Source organism: Rhinopithecus bieti, unplaced genomic scaffold (genome assembly GCF_001698545.2).
Source record: "Rhinopithecus bieti isolate Rb0 unplaced genomic scaffold, ASM169854v2 scaffold_40377, whole genome shotgun sequence".
Classification (NCBI taxonomy): domain Eukaryota; kingdom Metazoa; phylum Chordata; class Mammalia; order Primates; family Cercopithecidae; genus Rhinopithecus; species Rhinopithecus bieti.
Genome location: NW_016817076.1, coordinates 101,534 through 124,918, shown reverse-complemented (window position 1 = coordinate 124,918; position 23,385 = coordinate 101,534). Strand labels below are relative to the sequence as shown.

Below are 23,385 nucleotides of genomic sequence, written 5' to 3'. Positions count from 1 at the left end.
GGAGTTCAGAGAAGCAAAACAAAAGAAAATCTATATGCCATTATGACAGAAAAGGACTATCTCTCTTCTGTATTAAGAAGATGTGAGAAAACACAGGTTGAGTTTTGTGGCTGTACAATGAAAGGAGGAAATAGTAAACAGTGATTCAGGAAGAGGGAAAGGATGCATTTGGCTCCATTTTTCAGTAAGCTGCTCTGAGAAAAATATATATGACTGAATATTTCTAAGTTGCTCCCTTCTCTTGAATACTTACACATCTAATAGTAGAGGATATTTCTTGGATTTATCAAAATGGGGAGGCAAGATCATCTGATACCAAAATTCTAAACAAACAGAAAGATTAATTAGTGAGGTAAGAAAAATTATTAGTACAAGATTTTGTTCCTCATCTCCCTCAGTAGCAAGTCATTTCTAGAGTTTAACAATTTGTTAAATGAGAGTAGAAAAGAAAATGAACTGCTTGGATTCAGCACATTTTAAGCTATTACAACATTTTCTTTCAGGTTAAAATACTAGTTAATGTTAAAACATAAAATTGTTTCTAATGTATCTATTAAACACATTGGTGCCTAGTAAAATAAAAGTGCATCTTAGAATTTCTAATGTTTTGTTTTTATGATTCTGTTCTTTGGCATCCGATCTACTGATCTAGTTTGTTTATGGCTTATGTTCTAAGTTTTCCTCCAAAATGTTTTCCTCTTCTTGAATTTCCTTGAAGCTGTTTAGGATTTTTAGTTGGCCCCAACTCTATTTTAGAATTCTGATTTAATAACATTTTTGTAATTCTTATTGCCATCCCAGACCGCAAATCTGAGTTCCCATTTTCAGCTCTGCGTTTCACAGAATGAGATCGGGTTTATATGGAGCAAACTGTTGCGTACATTCTGTATGATCTCCCACGGGTCTGTTTCATTCTCTGTGCTTGATTTAACATCAGTTTAATAAAATTTGTCCCTAAATAATGAGTCAGTTTCCTTTGCTCCCAAATAAAAGATGAGTTATAAAAGTGTTTTTCCACATTTAAATAAAATTATTCCAGATTCAGGAGATTTAAACTGTAGGCAAAAAATTCTTATCTCTAGAGCTATTTTATCTAACATTTATCTTCCTTTTGTTTATGTTTGTTACAATTATTTTACTTGAAAAGAAAAAAAGATTTGGGAGTAAAATATATAGATAGATTTATCTTCAATTTATATTTTGCTGACTATTGTCATGCCTTCTGATTAAATGTGCTTATAAGAGCAAAATTTAAGTCTCTATTATAATTTCAGTAGAACACCAAACTATCAGTTGACCATGATACTTTTAATGAATATGCAAAACCCATCATTTGATCTCTGCTTTGTTTGAACTGGCATTAGTTGATGGGAAGGTGTTTTAGTCCCACTTTTTTGGAGATGTACAGTCTTTAGTTTCGGGAGGTTCTTTCTATTCACAGAGTCACGCCTTCCCAGCTCCCTCCTCCCTGACCTACCTTTCATCCTTCCTTTCTGTACTTTGAATGGCTATAACCACCTCCCAATGGGACATCCCCATCCCCACAGCTCCATCTTACCTCCTGTCTCAAGTCATCCGTCTGCTAATGTGGCTTCCCTGACCTAAAAACCTGCAGGGGTTCCCCAGTGTTCATGACTGAAATAGAATGTCACATCTCAGTATTCAGTGCCTTCTGTACCAGGCTGTCAATGTTAGCTCTGGAAAACTCTAAGCTCTTGCCCCTCACATGTGGCTCAAGGGTCAGTAGCACTAGCATCACCTAGAAGCTTATTACAAATGCAGAATCCTGGACCTTCCTTGACCTGCTGGGTCAGAATGTCCTTGTTAACAAGGTCCCAGGTGACTCACATGCACATTCAGTTTGAGTAGCACTGCTCTAAACTGTTCTTCATGAGGATGCTATACTTTCCTGTGCTTTTCCTGATATTTAAAATTAGATGTGTTGAATCTTTTCTATTATCCTAAATTTTTTTAAAGCCTAAAACGAATCAATCCTAGTATAACAGATTCCTCCTTCCCGTATAAGCTGTTAGCCTTGAGTGGAAAAAATAAAGAAAAACAAACAATAAATAACTAGATTTTCTACTCAAAGAACCTCATTGTTCTTACTGGTCTCTGAATGTACTCCATGATTACACAACCAGGCTGGGGACCACACTATGGGAGGTCAGGAGGGTTTGGAAAAATTCAAAATTTCTCTTCTGAGACTGAAGTTTCAATATTTTATAGCCAACATGACAACATGAATTATTTTATACAACCATCTCAGATATCCTTGATCTCTTTGGGTTAAAGGTGAAATACGTTAGGATGTCATTAAGTTAAACATACAATTACTACTAGTAGAATAATAGAGTCGCTAATGGAATAAAAGTGAACTAACGATAGAGCACGTTCTCCAAATCATTTCCCTTTTGACAGAATAAGTTTTATGTAGAATGGTATTGTATTTTAAGACAAAAGGATGTAAAACTAGTATTTCTTTTGACAAGACATTTCACGGAGAAATAACCTTCTAAACTAGATTTATATATAACATAAAATACATATTTTCAGATCAAATTACTTTAGTTAGAGTGCATTGGTGTTTCCATGAAAAGTACTGTTCCAAAGGAATTTAACTTACTTGTTTCGTTCAAAATAATGAAGTCCAGCTTTTTGGAGGGCATCTGGACATTCTGCAGCATTTTATCCAAAGCTGAATTATCTTCCAGGACTCTCAGCCCTAAAGAAACACAGGAGACAGCAGTCATTCATTACAATGTGAAAAATGTGGATTATACAGTGCAATAATGAGCAAACATGAAATTCACTGACGGACTACACATACTTCAGGTTATAAGGTTTGTGTTCAACTCACTGTCAAGACACAAAGCCAAAGAAAATCACACAATGCTAAGTACATGTTGGTCTTATTCAACACACTTTCTTAAAAACGAATGAAGAGTAAAGTATGAAAAAATACCTTTATCATTCACACTGCTGTGTAGAGTATAGAGGGGCAGACCAGGACCTGTTAACACAATCAGGGGAAAAATATTTTGGATGAATACTTCTTTGGAAAAGATAGTATACATGACTTTTCAAAAATATCATTTGTTACCATTTAACTTTGAAGGAACATATAAATATTATAATGGATAAGAAGTTTCATACATGTTAGCTGTTTCTCCTCCCTCCCTCTTTAAAATAGTTGCAATTTGAGAGTAAGAAGTGTTACTGGAAAGGCACAGGGCTCAGTAGAATGAAATAGGAAATGTATCTGTGCCCTGCTAGGCACCTTGGGCACATTATCATCTCTGAACTTAATATATTCATCCGCAAACTAAAATGTGAGCTGACGTCCTTCCCCACTCTAAATCCGTGATCTCTCAGGGTTTTTCAGGCTCTGCCCAGGTGGGCTGCAGAGCCCTGGAGCCAGCCTCCCTAGCGAGGGATGGGTTTTCCCCCGTTGCCCCCACTCCCACGGAGTCCCAGAGCCAGGCGGCACATCTGCATAGTGCCTGACTTGGATAAGCGATTCCTTTCTGGCATGCAAAAGTGTTTTTCTCACAAGCCCATATCGTCACTATTTATCCCAACTGTGGTAGTTGCAGAGTGGAAGGTAATGTATAGAAAAGCTATTTTGTGAGCTCTTTAATTTTATGCGTTTGGATGATAATATTAATTTTCATACTGGATTAGAAACACAGTGAAGGCACTTTCCATACCTGGGGATGAATCCTGGCTCACTGGCTCTGTGACTTAGGACAGCAGAGCTGTGCTTTGATTTCCTCATATGAGGAAATGAGGATAATAATATCTACTTGATAGAGATTTCTTAAAGATTAAACAAGATCTTGAATATAAAGCTTTTAGCACAGTGCTTAGAATAAAGTGCATGCCCAAGAAATAATTGCTAAAAACAATCATAGTAAAGAACCATAAAGAAAAGCATAATAATAACATATACTAGTGAGGGAAGACTCAGATAAATGGTTTGAAAACATTTATTTGTTTTTGTGTTGTGGACAGTTCTTTTCAGAATATCCAGATCCTTTCTCCCATTTTGAGAAGTAACCTGGCATACTGTTTAAAAGGGAGTGCTAGGGAGGCAGAGGCCTGTTTTGAATCCTGCTGTGCCTGTAACTCGCTGTGTGACCACCTGCAAAAGTCATTTGGCCACTCCTTGCCTGGGTTTCTTCATTTGTAATTAATAATAGCAACAGCAACAGAAGATGGAGCAGTGAGCATGTTGGGTGACATGCACCAGCCACGTATATTTTCTCATTGAAAGGGACGAGTGCATAAAACAATCATCTAAAACCCTACAATATGTATGTGTTTAAGACTGAAGTGCTTCTGTTATACACAAGGGTGTGTGTGCATGTGTGTGTGTGTATGTGTTCGGTCTAAAGCAAGCTATGCAAGTCTCTCAGTGATAAGGCGAAGAAAAGATTGTTTATGCTCATTACTTAAATGTGAGTGGAGAGAAGGGGACTTAGGTGATTTCAAGAGCTCCTCAGATTCAAAAGGAACAGAGGGAGCTGCTTGGAAGTGAGTAACAGCGGCGACTGCCCTCCCTCCCGGGGAGCTCAGACTTACCGGAACATCTCAGCTGATAATACTTTGCCTCTTTACTGAATGACACAGAATAGTACTGACACCTTTCCGGATTCAGCTCACAACTAAGGCATGTCACTTTTGTATAGTCACTAAGCTGGATTCTGTAAAACCAACAACGGAAATTAAGTGCTTGAAGAAAAGACAAGTGAAAGGAAGGAACTGAATAAAGCCATATTCTAGTTTCAAAGACAGCAGAATGCCAACGCAATCTTCAGGACCCCCCCCCCCTTTTTTTTTTAACTTGAAATAAATACATGAATTAATAGTAACCTCAAACCTCCCATTGTTTGGAAATATGGCAAAACATTGAATAAAGCCATTCTCTTTTGTGGACATGTAGATTGACTTATGAAGGAATAAAAAGTGCTCAATAGCAATACCAGGTTAATATTTGTTAGGACAAGGCAAAAAATAAAAATAGAGTTCAGAAATTGTTCGTCAGCTGAAATGACTCAAGTCAAGCTCTTACTTATAAAGATTCCTTCCTCCTGGCATTCCTTCATATTCATTACTAATGTAGTATCTGGGAAGAGAAAAAAATGAAATATATATTAATTATGTTTTTTAAGAAGTCAGAGGCGATCCACCACACTCAGACCCCAAGCCTAAGTGTGCACCGAGCACGCGCACGGGTGCCCGCCGCCCTCCGCCATTGCTTCCATGGCCCTCACCCCCCAGAAGCCATTTTTCTCCGTCATCTCTACACAGAAAGGTCTTGTTCTTAACAGACTAAAATATGTAAAACCAGGGATTTCTTCCTTAATTAGAGGGACAAGTAAAAATTCAAAAGAAGGCTTCTGTCAAAAAATAGGACTGGACAGTTAGTCTGAAATTGAGACCCCATTCATTGATCCCGATTGCTTTATTTTCTGTCTTATAACATAAGCTACTAGATAGCAGGAGCCCCATGTTCCTGAGAGAGGCAGAGCCACTGCTGAAGAGGGCCTTCAAAAGCTACTTGGGGCGGCGGCCAAATTCCTCCGCGATTAGACCAATAAAGAATCATAAAAGGGCCTAAGATTCTAATGAAAATAACACCCCTTTTCTACCAACTCACATATAGCAGTTGACAGCCTCTGCAAAGCTTTCCATTTTGCAGAGAGTAAGGCCGGGACATGGACAGATAAAATTGCCTTTCCAAGCCTTCCAAAAAATCACTGCCAGCTGAAATTTAACAAGACGCCCCTGACTGCTAGTTCAGCGTTCCACGACGTTCAAGTAAAAGAGGATACAGCTCTTGTAATGTAAAGCAGGTAAGAGCAAGAGGTAGAGCTGCCTGGTGGCATGGTATCAAATCTGCTAAGCATATGTGAAAATCATTAAGGCTTCCGTATGTTAAAAAGAAAAAAAGTATTGAACACATTCCAAAAAGACTACTCTTTATTTGTAGGAGATTTTTTTCCTACTTCTGGGCAAAGAGGGCACGATTATAACAAGTAGGTTTATATCCTGTCAATTGTTACAATACTCACAGATAATCGCTGGTTAGAGCTTCTATCCCGATGACTTCCCAGGCTCCTTTTGTAATAAATGTGCAGTTCTAATGTGTTTTAAAAAAAAAAAGATTGATTCGACACTCTCTCTGTTCAAAGTGGAGGATTAAATCATTTATATCAGGAATTCAAATAACCTTGGATTTTCTTGTTGGGTTTCCCCACCTCGTTCCACGTTACACAATACACCACTGAGGAGTTTAAATTAATCTGATTTTTATACACATTGATCAGCCTTACCAAATGATTTCCACTTCAAATTGGTTTCCAGAAAAAGAAAAAAGAGGTCAACATGAAATAAATTATGTAAGAATACTCACTTTTTTATTTATTTGGAAATAACAAATGTGTCTGTAACCTTCCTCATTGCTGATGATCTTGTAGAAGCTATTACCATCAGAGGTAAAATGAGGTTCTGAAGGCCTAAACTAGAAAATAATAGAAAACAAAAGAACATTAAAGCACAGGTCTCATCTCAGTACCAACTTTAGTTTTAGAAAGTCCTCTCCAATACCTATGCTGAAAAATCCATGCTCCATTTATACGCCAAATTAAAATTAAATTAAAGTGCCTCAAAAAGAAAATTCTCTTTCTATAAAATGTGAATAAAACACCATACTCATAGGTAATTTTGTGAGCAGTAAATGAGAGAATGCATATAAAGAGGCTTGTAGAAAACAATAAATAGAAGTTGTTGCTGATTTGGAGACATCTTTTCTCTATGGATGATAACTATGACTTCTGGCTGCAAGCACCTGGAAAATAGCATTAACCTTTCAGTTTGGAGCAGTAAATTTCCTCAGTGTCACAAATGTGCTCTCTTGAAACAGACGTATTATTTTTTATTGTTTCAGGTTGGGGGTGGTTTGTAATTTGGGGATATTTTTCTTTCCTGTTTTTACACATATTTCTTTTCAAAAGTCAGACTTAGTATTTAACCATTTCTGGACTACATACTATAAGGTCTGTTGTAGTATTTGCATAGCGGGAAAACATTCATCATATTTTTTGGATTATAAGCCTTTTCATTTTGGTTAAAATATGATCAACAATTATATATTAAAATATTATGCTATAGAAATTTACAGAACAAATTTCCGTTTTTTACAGCCTTCAATCAAAAGTTAGTACTCGCAGATACAGTAATGCAGATAATGCAGTTTAAGTAGAGAGAGTCTATCCCAGCCTGAAAGGAATATGTTGGTTTACGATTTTGATTTCCTAGCTACATTTGAGAGCAGGTAGGAGATGGTCTTTTAAAATTGTTGGTTCACTTCGCCCTCGATGTTTCCTCTCTCATCAGCTCCCATTTTGGGAAGGAAGAAAATTGCTTCCCTCTTCTATTTAGTGATTCAAAGCGAATTCATTTATGGAGCAAGCTGAGGCGTGCGGTACACTTGGTGTTCTCATTACAGAGCTTTGAAACACATTCCCCTCTCTAGACCTGTGTTCACAGCCTTATCTTTTTAATACATTTCCCTGTTTCCCCTGGATGGAGTTGTGCCTAGTAGAAATGTGTGAAAAGTGGCATCTGTCTGGTTAAATACAGAGAGGAAAAAACATATTTTTTTCAAAGAGTCGTGAGGAAGTGTAGCGTGTCTCTTGCCATGGAGGAAACCACTTTTCATGTTGGCAAACCTCTCCCCTCTGCCCAATCAATGCCTGAAGAAAAAGGACGTGTGAATGCTGCCGGAGCTCCAAGCCCAGCTGGAAAGGGTTGTCTTCTTGGACTGGGGACCTCACCTCTATGATCCAAGAGGTTTAAAATCTTTACATTTTGGGGGTCACTTTATTTCCCTCTTAAAGGGGCTTAATCGAAGTGATCATAAAAATTAAGTGAGATTCATTCCTCATCTACTATGCAAGGCGACATGATGACTGGAGTTCCTTCATCAACTCATTATATTCCATGGTCATCGCAATCTGGGTGGTAATTCTGTACAAGGAGTATATAACTCAGTGGGACTGAGAAGCATGACAAGTCCCTAAGGGTCACCACACTTTCTTGGATAAAGCTCTGCATCTGGATGCCTAATAAAGCATAAGCCCGCGAGTATTATTTCCTCCAAAGACAGGTGCTTAGTGGGCACTCTGTGGTTGCTGCTGAATTTTTTTGCTGGTTGTAGTCACCTCTCCTTAGGCATCTGTGCAGGATGGGGACAGAACGTATGTTTTCTGTCTTTAAAGCACATAACTTCAAATGTGAGGTCAACGACCACATTGGACACCTTGGCCGACTTTCAGCCATGGTTACCCTTTAACTCGCTGGGAGCTACAACTTGCCGGGAGTGCGTTATGTTTTGTCTGCTCTGATTTTGATTTTTCACTTGTCCCCTTACTTTTTCCAACTGTGTGTGTTATATATTCTCTACAAAAAGATATCTTTATAGGGAGCATTTACATATTTTGAGAAATAAGTTAACTAATATTGCTATTAATAACGTATCACTTAGAGCCCTAGTTTTGAATAGCTGCATATCAAATAGCTGAGTAGCTAACTCATCCATAAAACCCCACAACTGATAACACTTACTCTTCCAACCCAGCCAGTAGTACTCGTTTCAATGTGTTGCCGTGCCTAGGAAGGGAAAGACACAATGACAGCATTTCAAAGAGAAATAAGATGAAATCTATAGCCATAATTTGTGGTAATATAAATAGAGCTGTACTTATAATAATTGAAAACTATCTCCATTCGTATATTTCTATTTATGTTAGTATTTTTCAAGTCATTACATTAGATCATTTGCCTCTCTTGCCAAAAGTTATATCCTGGGTCCCTCTGGAAGCTCCACTGGTGCTTTAAATCCAGAATGCACAGAACTAAAGAGAATTTCATTCGTTTTCCTCTGTCCCACCAACCTGTTCTACTCCTTCATTCTTCTTCTAGTTAGTGGCACCTATTCACCCAAGCTGGAGACCCGGGGGTCATTCTAGATTCTTGCCCTCCTCATAGTCACCTCCTTCAGCCCCTGTCACCTAGTTCTTTGACTTTACTGTCCTTCTCTACAGCTAAGGACTTTGTTCATGTCCTCAGCAGGTTGCCTGGGGTCTGTTGCCAGAATCTCCTTGTTGGAGATCCTGCTGCTCTTCTCTGCTACGTTAGTTAGCCATAGATAGGCCTGTCCCATTGTGATACTCTTTGGTTTAAAACCTTGAAACAGCTCCCCATTTCTTACGAGATAAGTCCAAACTCCCAGAATGGCACCTGAGCCTTTGCCTATATCTCTAGCCTCAGTGCTCCCCACTACGCCTCTCCCCCAGTCCTTAGTTCCTGCATCTTCCAAGCTATTCACACTGGATGCCTTTGCACAGCTCTCTGCTCATATGGCCTTCTGTCCTTATCTGCTCAGCACATGGCAACTTATCCCAGGCTACTCTATAGCTCTCCCACATCATCTCCTTCCCCATCCCGCCTGCCCTCAGTAGAGCTGATCATCTTCTTTTGCCCTCTATTCCCTCTGTACTTGGTTGAACTCTTTTATGGTACAACCTTGGTATTATGAGTATTTCATTGGCAGCAAGCAAAGAGCTTGGGTTTTGCAGTTTGAATTCTGACTGTGTCCTGTGACCTGAGCCAGCTCCTCAAACATTGATCCTCAGCTTCCACAATGCCTGGTATACTGTAAGTGGCAGTTTTTTTAATTTATTTTGATAATATTCCCAACTAGAACAGAAACGTTTTGGGGGCAGGCATGCTAACTAATTCACTTTAGAAAAAAATCCATAGCTTAGCACAGAGCTTGGAACATAACAAGAATTCTATGTTTGTTACATAAATAAATAAGTGAATCAAGTTATGTGGGGCTCCAGTTCTGGGAGGTGAGAATATGCCCTGAGCCTAGTCAGGATGGGAGTAGGAAGGGTAGGTGTGTAGGCACAGGGTCTGTGACTAGATAAGGGGGACTGGGGAGGTGTCCTTGACATATGCCAGCAAACCTCTTCCAGGATCCACCCCTCCTAGCCTGCGGGCTCCCAGTGGGACTTTAACTTTGACCATCATCTTAGTTGGAGCTCGTGGTCTCCTGGCTAGAAGCCTCCCAGCACCTCAAGGTTGGATGAGTTGGCCTCAGGATTGCCACCCTCTCAGACTGGCAGTTATTTATTTGCAATCTAAAGCTGTTTCCTGCTTACAGACAGTGACAGTATGGTAATGGGTTTGTGGCCTCATGTCTTTGTTTTGTTTCACACACACTCAGCCAACTATTCCCCATTCCCTTTATTATATTTATTAAAACACACTTTGTTGAGCTTGCAGCTGCTGGCCCTCTTTGGTTTTTAAAATATTGATATCAGATTCTATCTTGTGGCCAGTCACCCCTTCTCCCCTTCCCGAGTGATAGTATCCATAACTAAAACAATATGACTAGTCAGTGTAGGAGAAATAGAAGCACCTCGGGATGGCAGGTTATCTAGGAGTTTTATTCAAGATTTTATTACGTCAGGATCAGACAGAGTCAGAAAGAAGAGAAACTCAAACCTCATTTCCTGATTCCCAGCCTTCTCTCTCCCCGACTGCACAGACCCTCTGATCACATGTTGCTTTAGAAGCCGAACATCCCCATTCAGTCTCACCACTAAGCAGTTCCATCTTCCATTGGACTCATCATAGTCACAAATATCCATGACCGAATAGTTCTGAATCCTCCTGAGCCACTGCAAAGAAATTCTTTCTTGTGTTGCCCATGTCACATCACACAAGTAGTGATCCCTGGAAGGAAGAAAGAAAGGAATAACAGAGAGAGAGAATGAATATGACTGTTGCCAGACCTTGGTACAAACAGACATTTTACTCAGTGAAAAGAAATCAATCTTAATGGGAAATAGAATTATAAATGGTTAATGAAACCATTTAATATAATATTTCACCTTTTCTTAAAGCTTAAAGTACAGTTTAATTTGGAATGAAAATTAAAGTATATCCAACAGGAAAAGCAGCAACAATATTCTACAGTGGCTTAACATGTGTGACTCAAACCGCGAGCTCAGGATTTATCAAGTCCTCAACTTGGCCGCTGGTGGTGCCAGGGAGTCAAGGGTGATGTTTTTGCATCTCCTTTCTGCTGTCTTGGGGGAAGTGAGGCCATGGACACTGGCTAAGATTTGAGTATTTCTGGTATTTTACGTGCTTCTCCAGAAAATTCTTTCTATTAGGGTGAAACTACAGCTGACCCTTTTCTCAACTTCATTTTCAAAGGGGAAAAAATTGACTCACACCTCCACAAACTTTGAAAATCAAAGTATATTGTAAAAAGACATTTCTCAAAAGTCAAACCATGAACCCTGAAAAGAAATGAAAGAACCCTGTGGTATTTTCACATAAATTTATGTAAACAGAGGTATCTCTAGCAGTACATCCTCCCCAACACATACTGAAAAAAAAATTTTGGAACCACCTTCTGATTTATAGTGAAGTGTATGGAATTCATCATTTACTTTTCTGCTGGCCTCCCTCACATTATTGGCAATGGATGCTTTATGTTTTTTGCTCCCTCCTCCTCCCCCAGTGTGGTTTTGGATGACTATTCACAAATCCCTGCTCTCAAGTGTCTGATCGCAGCTTTGCTCTTTTTTGTCAGAGGGTTCCAAATGAGTGTGTTCATCCCCCTCTTCCTGCCTGGTCTGGTGGCCGCATCTCGTCCCCATCCCAGATGCTCTCACAAGATCCACTTGCTCTCTCCTTTACAGACTGGGCCTGCCCTTCTCCTTGCTTGACTGTAAGTTCTTTACAGGGTGTCCCCAGGGCCTAGCAGAATGCCTGACTCAAAACAGGCGCTAATTATATGTCCATGGAATGCAGCACTGAAGAAAGGAAAGCCTTCTGCTGACCTGTGGGAACTGTCATATTGTCATACTGAAGGACTATAGCTTTGTCCTTCCTCGGAATTCATATATCAATTCCCATCTCCACTCCCTTTGCAGACACCTAATCACACAACAAACATTTACTGGGCACTTGGGATGGGTCAGGTGCTGGATAAAGCCCTTTAAGCCCCTCACAGCTTCATCATCCCCATTTTACAGCTGGGAACACTTAATGTGCGAATGTGCCTAGTGGTAACGGGCTTCCATGCTACCCTGCTGCAAGCCGCAGGTACTGAAACAAGACCGAACCCCTTCACTCAGCAGCAGAGCACCACATTTCCATAAATAGGGGTCCCTTTTCATTTCAGCCCATTTTCTTGCTTCTGGAGAACCTATATACTACCGAGTCTGGGTGGCTAGTATTCTCACAACACACCATGAGGTTCCCCAGTTGCTAGCTCTTTGTTCGGTCTTGCTCTTCAGCCTGAAGTGGCTGCCAAGCTCTAACTTCCTTAGGTCTTGGCCTAAATGTCCCCTCATTCACTATGTCTTCTTGGAAACCTCCTTCTCCCACACCACTCTCCCAGGTCTCACTGCACTCATCACAAACCGCCAGGCCACAGGGGCTGAGAGTGCAACCACCTCTTTCCATGCTGGGGAATACAGACATCTCATCCGGTCTGATGCTTCTGCGTCTGCCCAATGCAGGGGAGCTAAATGAGAACACGGAAAGGCGAATACACTTTACCCAAGACAGGCAATAAATCCGTGAAAAGAAAATGGAAGTATGAAAAGCACAACAGAAAACGAAGCTTTCTGAAATTAGTTTTTTAGACCAGAGGTTGGAAAACGTTTTCAGTTAAGAGTCAGAGAGTAAATATTTTAAGCTTTGTGGTCCACATCTTCTCTGTCACTACTCCACTCTGCCTTTGTAGCACAAATGCACCCAGAGACCATAATTAAATGAATGAGTTCATTTAATGTTCCACTGAAAAGCTAAAATTTGAATTTCATTAAATTTTCACATATAATGAAATATTATTACTCTTTTGATTTTGTTCCCAGCCACTTAAAAACATAAAACCTGGGCCGATCACCTGAGGTCACGAGTTCAAGACCAGCCTGGCCAACATGGCGAAACCCTGCCTGTACTAAAAATACAAAAATTAGCCAGGTGTGGTGGCACACACCTGTAATCCCAGCTACTCAGGAGGCTGAGGCAGGAGAACTAATTGAATCCGGGAGACAGAGGTTGTGGTGAGCCAAGATCGAGCCACTGCACTCTAGCCTGGGCAACAGTGAGACTCTGTCTCAAAAAAAAAAAGTAAAACCATTTTACTTGTGGACCACACAGAAATAGGCAGTGGTCTGCATTTGGCCCATAAACCCTGGTGTGCTAACTCCTGTCCCATATCAGTAGTTATTATCTTTTCAGGCCAAAAACCCTTTGGACAATCTGATGAGACTGATGTACCTCTCTCTAGGTGGGAAAAGCCTCTCCACCGTCATATATACAACATCTGAAAATTCCATGGGCACAGATTAGGAATTTAGGCTCCAGAAATATTCTTCTTTTTTTAAAGTGTTCTGGTTGAGCGAAGTGTTAGGTGATGGGGGGAAAAAACTATTGACAATAATTAGTGGATCACCCAGTACTAAATAGTTTTATCTACCAAAAGTCATAAGTTAAATGTCACGTTCAGAAATCAGCAATATAAAAGCAACTTTTCCCCATTTGAAAACATTGAGTAATGGAATCTGGGAAGTCAGCCAGGAAACTCACATGCATCAATCATCTTCCCTGCCCATTTTCAGATCAAAGGTTCATGGTCCTGGACCCTGCATGGCCTGGGTTACTCTCCATGACCCCAGGTGTACTCTGCACCCTGTGCATGCTCAGCAAGGCAGTTCACCCCTGGCGCAGACAGGAATTTTTGAATTTTCTTGTAAACATGCTTCTCTTCGGTGGCAGCCCTGAGCCAAGATTATGCCAGTCTGAGATGTCAAAGAATCATTTAAAAAACAAAAAAAAAAAAACAACAAAAAAAAACCTGCCGGGCGTAGTGACTCATGCCTGTAACAGCAGCACTTAGGGAGGCCAACGCAGGTGGATCATTTGAGGTCAGGAGTTCGAGACTAGCCTGGCCAACATGGTGATCCCCTGTGTCTACTAAAAATACAAAAATTAGTCAGGCGTGGTGGGGCGCATCTGTAATCCCAGCTACTCAGGAGGCTGGGGCAGGAGAACTAATTGAACCCGGGAGACAGAGGTTCCATTGAGCTGAGATCATGCCATTGCACTCCAGCCTGGGCGACACAGCAAGACCCTGTCTCAAAATAAATAGATAAATAAATAAATAAAGCCAATGGCTCAACTGTACTTTTAACTGAAAAGTTTAAGTCCCACTTAAAACCAGAAAAATCCAGCCAGCAGTATTATCATCTATGTTTGCACACTGTATGCTGCTTTTATTCTGCAAAAACAAGCCAATACTGAGTAGTTTTCTTATGTAATGGTTTTGGTGGGGTGGAAGAGGGACCGTCCCTGCAGTCCAGGCCTTCCTGAGAGCCTGGACAACTTACCAAGGTTAGACATATGAGCCAGTAAGCTCTTCTACCTTCTGCAGCTGGATTAGTCCAACGGGAATATGGTTGATTTTAATACTAAAATGATGCAGTAATTTTTGGATGTAAAATAATGAGTCCACACCCATGTGGAGTCTACTATATGCCAGGAACTGTTCTAAGTGCTTGACATAAGCTCATGACCACCCTATAAGGTGAGTATTGCAGCTCATTGTCTGCAGACAAAGAAATACAACAGCAGAGGATTTAAGGAACTTGCCCACTATCACCCAACTGGGAAGTGTTGGAGCCGGGATTCAATTCAAGCTGTTGGCTTCAGATTCCCTGTTCATACTCGTTCCCTCTATGAAACCTCCACCCATCCATTCGGGAAATGTTGCTAGCTAGCTTCACCTTCTTGCTTCTTTTCAGCGTAAAGTTCCTCACTTAAAGAAATCTATTCCTAGAGAGCTGTGTGTAAACTAAATTTTATAAGGCAAATTATATGTGAATGCACTGAGAAAGACTTGTCAAAAATCACACAACAGAGAATCCCCTTGTAAAATGACTGCCTGTCCCAGCATAATTCTTTGCAAACAGTAGGCATTTAATAAATGTCTGTTAGGTACTATTAATTCCCTTAATTTGTGTAAATGTTTCTTTTGGTGCATTAAGGATACTTAAAATAAGGTATTTATTACCAACTGGAAATAAAATTGGAGGGAAAAATGCTACCAAGAGCAACTGCAACCGTGGAATGATTAATTCAGTGAATCACCCGAGGAAGCGGGCGTACTGCCAGTGCTGGCCGCAGGCTCCATGCCACCCTCTGCTCTGATGGGGATGCCAACCCTCCCAGGTTCGCTGACAAATCCCTCAAGAGAGGAATGGGTGGGATGAGATGAAGCAGATCTGAGTGCTGCAGCACCCGTACACCCGCACAGTCGTAGCATGCCAGTCCTAATGTGCCTCTTGCAGGTGTCACTAGCTTCCAGTTTCTTTTTCTCCTGTGTGACAATCTGAGGCTTTGATGTTGCAGCTTTATAGGCCAGGGTCGTAACAGTTCAGAGAAGACATAGCAAGACTTTGTATCTATTGTGTCATTCAGGAGCAGAGAGAGAAGGGATGGGGTATGTCATGAGCTGGGTGTGATGAGCCCGAGAGCCATTCAACAGATGTTGGGTGGGGTTACTGCAGTAGAACATGCCCTCTCCAATCGTCTAGATTCAGGCCACAACATTTTTGCAGAGAGGAGATAAAAAGGAGGGATTTCTATGCAAGGTCATTTTGAAGTCTATCCATGGTGCTGGCAGCGTGAACCACTATTCTACACACACACAGTCACCTAGATAATTTACTCATCCATTCATCCATCCACCCATCCATCCATCCTCTGCTTATCTATTAATTTATTCTACAGATATTGGTTGGGCATGTGCTATGTCGCAGGCACCCTGCTACACACTGGAGATACGATTGTAAGATTGGCCTCTACCGCATAGAACCTGTCTTACTTCAGTCAACAATGAATGTACTGCTCTAGATAAAAGTTAGGAGATTTATGATTTTACATTATGTGCTGTTTGCCTTCAACTTTTTGAGCTTTCCAGTTCTCATTATGAACAATGAACACAAATTAGCAGCATAACAAATTTAAAGCATAACAAATCTAAACTTTAGCACTAAATCAATGCAGGTAGCAGGGAGACTCACCCTGGTTCAAGTTCAGGCCTTGGTTGTTGGAAACGCAGCCTGGCTGCCCTTTTCATTTGTTATCAGAGAAGCAGGGCTTCCACCCATTTCTGCTAATTCCTAACAAAATCACAAACCAGCCTCATCCTCCTGTGGATTTCACTTGCTGCAGGCTCTGTGGTGAAGGGATATGGCCTAACAGGAAAACTAATGAGGGAAACATGGGCAGAGGAAGGAGGAGAGGCACTGATCCTGGCCAGGCTTCCCACTCCAGGAGCTAGTAAATCACCGGGTAACAGGCTGGGCAGGTTAACTCACCTGGATTTACTTGGCCCTGCTGGATCTTTGCATGAGGCCAGAAAATGGTGCATCATCATGTACTAGTGCATTTTTTCCAGAGGGCATCTAGAGTCTAGTACTAGAAAAACCACAACCTTACCAGTGTTAACAGAGACCAGAGCTATATTTTAAATTCCCTAAAAAACACATTCCTGTGGCATTTCCAAAAACAATATTCTCTGGTAATATATATTCCACACAAAATCTCCATAGTGAGGCTTAAGTGTGACTTAAAGAACTACTGAGAACAAGAACTTATTGACGAATTTACATAAGGCCAAAAATCCGTCCTGAGAATTTCTTGTTTCTTGAGCCCAGCACTTCACACAGCTGTGCCTTGGAAAGGGATCTCTAAGTGGGAAAGACTTCATCTCTTTGGAGAATAGATGAGACAGCAAAAGCAGAGCACTGAGCACAGTCCCAGCCCATGAGAAGGCCTCAATACATTTTTAACTAAATTATTCAAATATTTTGGTCCAGCAGGCATAGGCCTTGGTCCCTTTCCCAGCTTCCACACTAATTTGCTGTGTGACCTTGAGCAAATGACTTTACCTCTCTCGGCAAAGTGGGAGGTTCTCTCACGTGTGCCTCACAATGGTGTTGTGACCGTGTCCTGGAACCACTCCAGATTCTGTCTAAGCTCCCAGGACTGTTGGGGGAAGGAGGGAAGACAAGGACTAGGCCTGCCAAAACTGAGAAGCAATCTCCCATTTGCTTTCTGGCCATTCACTTCTGTATTATATCTCACTTGAACAAAGGTTTCCAGGTCCTTAAAAAGTTTATAAACCATTGATAAGGTCTAAAGCCCCTTCCAGATGGAATCTTTTTCAGAGCAGGTGCTCATGGCTCATCCTCTCTACGGGAAGATATTGGTGACAGACCAAAAGGCAACACCAGGCTCTACTGGTCTTCTCCTGGGAAGCCCTGACTTTTCCATGCTCTGTTTTTTCCACCTCAGTGTCCTTCCTCCTCACTGCGCCCTGCTGGAAGCCAGCCTGCTCAATTTGCACATTCTCCAGGGGGCATTCTTTGGTCCTGGGGTCATGAAAAGCCCATGTTCTTCTCCTCAGAATGCCTCCATTCTATTGCTCATACCTCTCCTATCACTCCTGGGGGCATTTATCTGAATGTTTTCTATCATCTACTGATGATAAGTGCTACAAGGGCACAGGCTTTCTATGGACATTTGGCAGTAAAAAAGAGGCTACCCATCAATGATGATTAAAGAGGTGACTGGGTGGAACCAAAAGGCAAACTTTGAAACCTTTGGGTAAATTTTTACTCCATTGGACAAACCCAGAAAATTTTTTAAAAACTTACTAATTGATTTTCCCCCAAATGAATGGGTTACTATAGATATTTCTAACCAAAATAATGTATTACTAACCACAGAGCACAGCCCACAGCCTTCCTGATGTAGTTAATGCAACCCCAGAGAAAATGGATGCTTCCATCCTGCTGTGACGGTGCCTTCGGGAATCTTAGGGCACCAGCCGTAATCACCCAAAGGGAGACACGAAGCAGTGTCTAATAGCTTGTTCTTTCAAGTCAGAAAGTCAGGTTTGAATACAGATTCCTACTTCGTCATTTTCTTAATCTGTAGGCCTCATTTTCTTATCTGTGAACCGGCACACGATGATAGTTGTTGGAAAGACAGAGTGACTTTAAAGAGTCCTAAGATAAAGCATGTGATAATCCCTGTGTCTGGCACATGGTGAGTACTCAATGTATGCTAGTTGTTATTTAAAAACAGCAACAGGCCGGGCACGGTGGCTCTCGCCTGTAATCCCAGCACTTTGGGAGGCCAAGGCAGGTGGATCATGAGGTCAGGAGTTCAAGACCAGCCTGACCAACATGGTGAAACCTCGTCTCTACTAAAAATACAGAAATTAGCCAGGCACATACCTATAATCCCAGCTATACTCAGGAGGCTGAGGCAGGAGAATCACTTGAACTCGGGAGGCGGAGGTTGCAGTGAGCCGAGATGGCACCACTTCACTCCAGCCTGGGCAACAGAGCAAGACTCCATCTCAAAAAAAAAAAAAAAAAAAAAAAAGCAACAAGACCAAATAAATAACAGAAATGAGTGAATATGGAGCTATCAGCCAGCCATAAATTGTACCCAGTACATTGGTTCCTTTACAGGAAAATAAACAAGGGGCTGAAGGTGCTCCCGGGTGGAATTTCAAACCACTGACATGATTTCAGCAAGTGAAGTCTTGGAGCACAAAATGACCTTGGAGCTCCCTAAACTTAACCCACAGATTTCCTGTATTTTCTCTAGGCCTTACAAGGCTCTGTGGGACCTGACCTTGTCCGCTCCACTCTCTTGTTCACTGAAAAGACTCCAGTCACCCCAGCCTCCTTGCAGTTCCTCCAACACCCCAAGCACATCTCCTCTGCACTTGTTCTTCCTCTGCCCCCTGCTATCAGTGGGGATGGAGCCCTCCTCCTCTTCACATCACTGCCACAGGTCATTTTATCCATGAGGCTTCCCTGACCTTCCCTCATCAGCCCCATCCGTTTCTCTCTGCTCAGATTTTCTTCACCACATTTATCACTACTGGCATTTTACACTGTTCTTTGTTTATCTGGTTTTCATCTGTCTCCCTCAATTTGAATGTAGGCTGCATGACACCAGGGACCGGCTGCTCTGTCCATTGTCATCCTCATCTCTAGAGCTGTGTCCAGCCTGAGGACGTGAAGATGCTCAAGAAAGAGTTGCTGAAGGAAAGAATGAATGACTGTCAGTGGGAATGACACAGCTGTGATCCACTCTGCCATTCACTTTTGAAAAGTTCTCCCTAGAAAGTGTAAAACTGTTTACAAGCTAAGCATTCAGGACAAGAGTCTTACCCTATCAACATAGAAGCAGGCGCAGTGATTTGTATGGAAGTTGCATTGGTGGCTGAGCTGAGAGAGTCTGTATTTACAACAAAGAACTTTACAGTTGGATTCACAGCTCCTGCCTAGGAAAAAACAATCACAGAATTGGTATTGACAAAAAAAAATGTAACATCATTGCACACATTTTAAAACAGCACAAAATGTCTGCATTATGGCCATAAAATTATCACAATCAGACACATTCCAACAATTTAATATAAATAAAATGAACATAAGGGAGAGTCATGAAATGCAACCTTTTCATGGTCAGGCAGAAGCAGAATACGTGTATATATATATATATACACACACACACAATACACACACACACACACCGAGTATATATATAAAACCGGAAAGTCCAAAGCACTTCTGTTTAAATAATGAATGTTTATATCTATAATTTATCACTTTGAGAAAGCAAAGATAAACCTATTAAAATCAACTCTATTATTTGCAAATACACCCTGTCTCCCTGAGACTAAAAGTCTTTGACGCCTGTCAGTATGAAGAACACCTTGGGTTCTGCCAAAGACACCATCCACCAGAAAAATCAGTTTACCTGAGCCAACGATGTCAATTAGGAAGCCATCATTTCCACTCTAAATTCAGGTTCACTATGATGGAGCTTTACAAACAATATTATGACTGAAACCTATAAAACCTTTTTAAATATACACATAGATCTTCGATTGACAGATTAGTTAGAAATAATATGATATTTTTAGTGAGAACACTTTATGGAGTTTTTTTGTGTGTGCCAGTTTCGCTCATCAAAAAATAACATTCCACTGAAAACACATCTCCATATTTAGTCTCTGATCTTTTTTTTTCTTTTAACTTCCTCTGTCTTCCTAAAATGGCAGCTCTTCATAAAGCAAATTGAGTGAGTTGGTAAAAATAAAAATCCCCTTTTCCAAATTTCTTACAGAAAAAAACACTTTACTATTAGATTTTCCTGCAGACAATACTGTAGCCATTATTATTACGGTACTAGTGAAGAATCCCTGGTTCCCTTCTAAACTCCATCTTCCCTGGCTTACACTGCTTAACAAGGCTCTTCAATTTTAGTAAACACACAACCCTGAGGAGGAGAACAGCTTTGAAAACCAAGACGTGACACTATTATTCCAAATGTAGGACATGAAAAATTTACATTAGTGCCAAATCTATAATAGAACCACTAAAACTAGTCATGTATCCCGTTAATTAGTAATACAATCTGATATATAACTGAGCTTTGCAACTTCGTCTAGGGCACAATCCAACTTCTACAAATGAGATGAGCTTCTGATTCAATTATAGCCTCTCTTTTCCTCCATTCAAACATTTTCATTCCCCTTATCTCTTTCAAAAGCATTTTCCCCATTTTTTCTGCTTGTCATTCCTCAAAGTTTTTGGAGAAATTACAAAACCTTAAATCACACTCTTTCCTGGGATAATAAAAATACTTTAAAATTGCCAGATGCTGTTGACTTCAGCAAGAGTAATCACAGCAAGCTGTTGAAGAGAGACTGACAATATTTTCATTAGCAGGAAGGGATTAAATGAAACCATTCTCTTCCCATCAAATCATGGAACCACTGTACGAACAGGAGCACAGACCTTTGGATACGGAACCCGTACAGTCTTTGGGTACTGCAGTGACTCATCAGAGTAGAAGGAGTATTCAATAAGTGGGACTTCTGTGTCGTTAAATTGGGCATATGCTAAAAAAGTGCCGTTTGGAGACCACCACAGAGCAGAGTAGGCACTGAAGACTTCCTCTGAAAAAAGACATAAATTGTTCTGTTACAAGAAGTAGCTGATAAATTGGCTTTGGCATTCAAAATATTGTTCTCATTAGCTTTAGTAATTACAGTAGAGTTCAACTAATGAACCACTTTGCATTTGCTGGGCTTCCAAAATCAGAGTAATACAAATGAATAAAAATAAAATCTTCAAGGATATATCTGGATTGTAAAAATAAGTAACCCGTTGGACCATTTTAGAATATTTTAGCATGCAATATTTAATATAAGCTCTACATTTTTTTCTTTATCTTATAATCCTCTAAATTTATGCCTCAAAACATACTAAAAGTAAATTTCACACAGGAGGCTGATTCTCCTTTCTAATTTTCAAACAGTCAACATGCCAGCATACTCTCCCCAACTGGGCTCAGTTTGTACTGAGCCCGCAGGGTACTGGTGGGTGGTGTGTAGCTCCAGGCTATCAAACCAATATGGTGCCCAGAGTTTACTACTCTTGGCACAAACAAGGTGTGGGAAGGATGGATTTAGAACGGCAAGGAGCTCCATTGAGACCCCTACTGAGAAACATCTCCTTGCCCAGCCCAGAAACTGAAAACTCCCTTAGATTAACACACTGCTCTGGTATATAGGAGAAGAAGGTCTTATACATGATGGGTAAGAGAAGAGGGTCAAAGAGCGAGGCAAATAAACGACAGGATCTTGCTTTCCAGTACATTGTTGGGCTTCTTCTCAATCTCTGGCAAAGATAGCTCGTCCCTATGATTATTATGGCGTCTACACATGGGACATTTAATCACTGGCTCTTAATATGTTGAAAACTCGTTCACCAACTGGGAATGGAGGAGTTAAGTAGACTGAGTGAAGACTCCTATATATTCCACAAGTCTCATGTAAGTGTAAATGTAAAAGCAAAAGCACAGAAACTAGAATCTTAGGGTTGGGAAATCATGCATTCTAATCAGTTTTCAGATGCCTGATACCTCCTTACAAGTTATTTCCAAATGCTTTTTTTCAACAAGAATAATAGCAAAAATAATTACTGTAATAAAATGTAATAATAATTATTGTGATGAGCAGCTGACATTCAATGAGTGCTAACTATGCACCAGGTATTGATAAGCAATTGACATCTATCACCTCAGTTAAGGCTCACAATAACCCACTGATAAAGTGAGACAAGCTTGAAGAGGATCAGAAATTTGTCTAGGATCACATGGCTAAGAAATGGTAGAATCAAAAATCAACCAAAATCTCCTTTGACTCATGCTTTTCATCTCCGTGCTATATTGCCCTTTCCTGCCTCTATTTTAGTATTTCCAGTAACAGAAAACCTACTACCGGGTTAAGCAGCCTATTCTTCCTTTGACTGTCTCATATCTGTATCATTGATGTATACACGCTTATGTAGCAATTTAGAATTTACAAAACGTATCAAATTTAGTCTCCACAAATATCTCTGAGTGATGATTTATAGCTCATTGCACAGAGAAGGAAACTGAGGCATGGAGTGATCCAGTGAATTGCCTGAGACAAGAACTAGAACCCAGCCCTTATGACTCCAAGTCATGGTTGCTATTATACTAAGAACTTGTTCATATACTGAGTTGACTTATTGTTCTTTGTAACTTTTACCCATTGATTGCAGTCTATAACACAGCTGCAGTTACATAAAATCAATATAATCAGACCAAGATTTTGGTTTTTAGAATTACTTGTAAGTGTAAGTAGCAGGTAGTGATCTTTGTCTTGAATTAGTGGTTATTTGGAATGCAGGACATATTTTTCTGTATTGACAATATAGTAATTTCCTTCTAGGAACTGAAGCTATTAGAGAGGCCCAAGTTGGAACTGTAAAGCTGTTCTGCATGAGAATGGCCTAGTCATGAACATGCAAAAGTCTCCCTCAAGCGATTACCTACTTTAGAAAGAATGAAAGTGTTCGCGGGGCGCGGTGGCTCAAGCCTGTAATCCCAGCATTTTGGGAGGCCGAGACGGGCGGATCACGAGGTCAGGAGATCGAGGCCATCCTGGCTAACATGGTGAAACCCCGTCTCTACTAAAAAACACACACAAAAAAACTAGCTGGGCGAGGTGGCGGGCGCCTGTAGTCCCAGCTACACGGGAGGCTGAGGCAGGAGAATGGCGTAAACCTGGGAGGCGGAGTTTGCAGTGAGCTGAGATCCGGCCACTGCACTCCAGCCCAGGCCATAGAGCAAGACTCCGTCTCAAAAAAAAAAAAAAAAAAA

At 40.7% G+C, this 23,385-nt stretch overlaps 1 protein-coding gene across 2 annotated transcripts in view; it reads right to left on the bottom strand.

Moving 5' to 3' along the window:
- DPP4 (dipeptidyl peptidase 4) overlaps nt 1-23,385 on the bottom strand; it is an 86,289-nt gene that overhangs the window by 21,890 nt on the left and 41,014 nt on the right. For both annotated transcript variants that reach the window (XM_017855805.1, XM_017855806.1), the window contains exons 9-19: nt 20,991-21,151; nt 19,356-19,468; nt 10,674-10,809; nt 8,632-8,676; nt 6,419-6,526; nt 6,078-6,145; nt 5,075-5,128; nt 4,585-4,706; nt 2,966-3,013; nt 2,627-2,725; nt 254-323 (exon numbers count right to left, since the gene is read on the bottom strand). In XM_017855805.1, the coding sequence (XP_017711294.1) occupies nt 254-323; nt 2,627-2,725; nt 2,966-3,013; nt 4,585-4,706; nt 5,075-5,128; nt 6,078-6,145; nt 6,419-6,526; nt 8,632-8,676; nt 10,674-10,809; nt 19,356-19,468; nt 20,991-21,151 (1,024 nt within the window). The remainder of the gene's footprint in view (nt 1-253; nt 324-2,626; nt 2,726-2,965; nt 3,014-4,584; nt 4,707-5,074; nt 5,129-6,077; nt 6,146-6,418; nt 6,527-8,631; nt 8,677-10,673; nt 10,810-19,355; nt 19,469-20,990; nt 21,152-23,385) is intronic.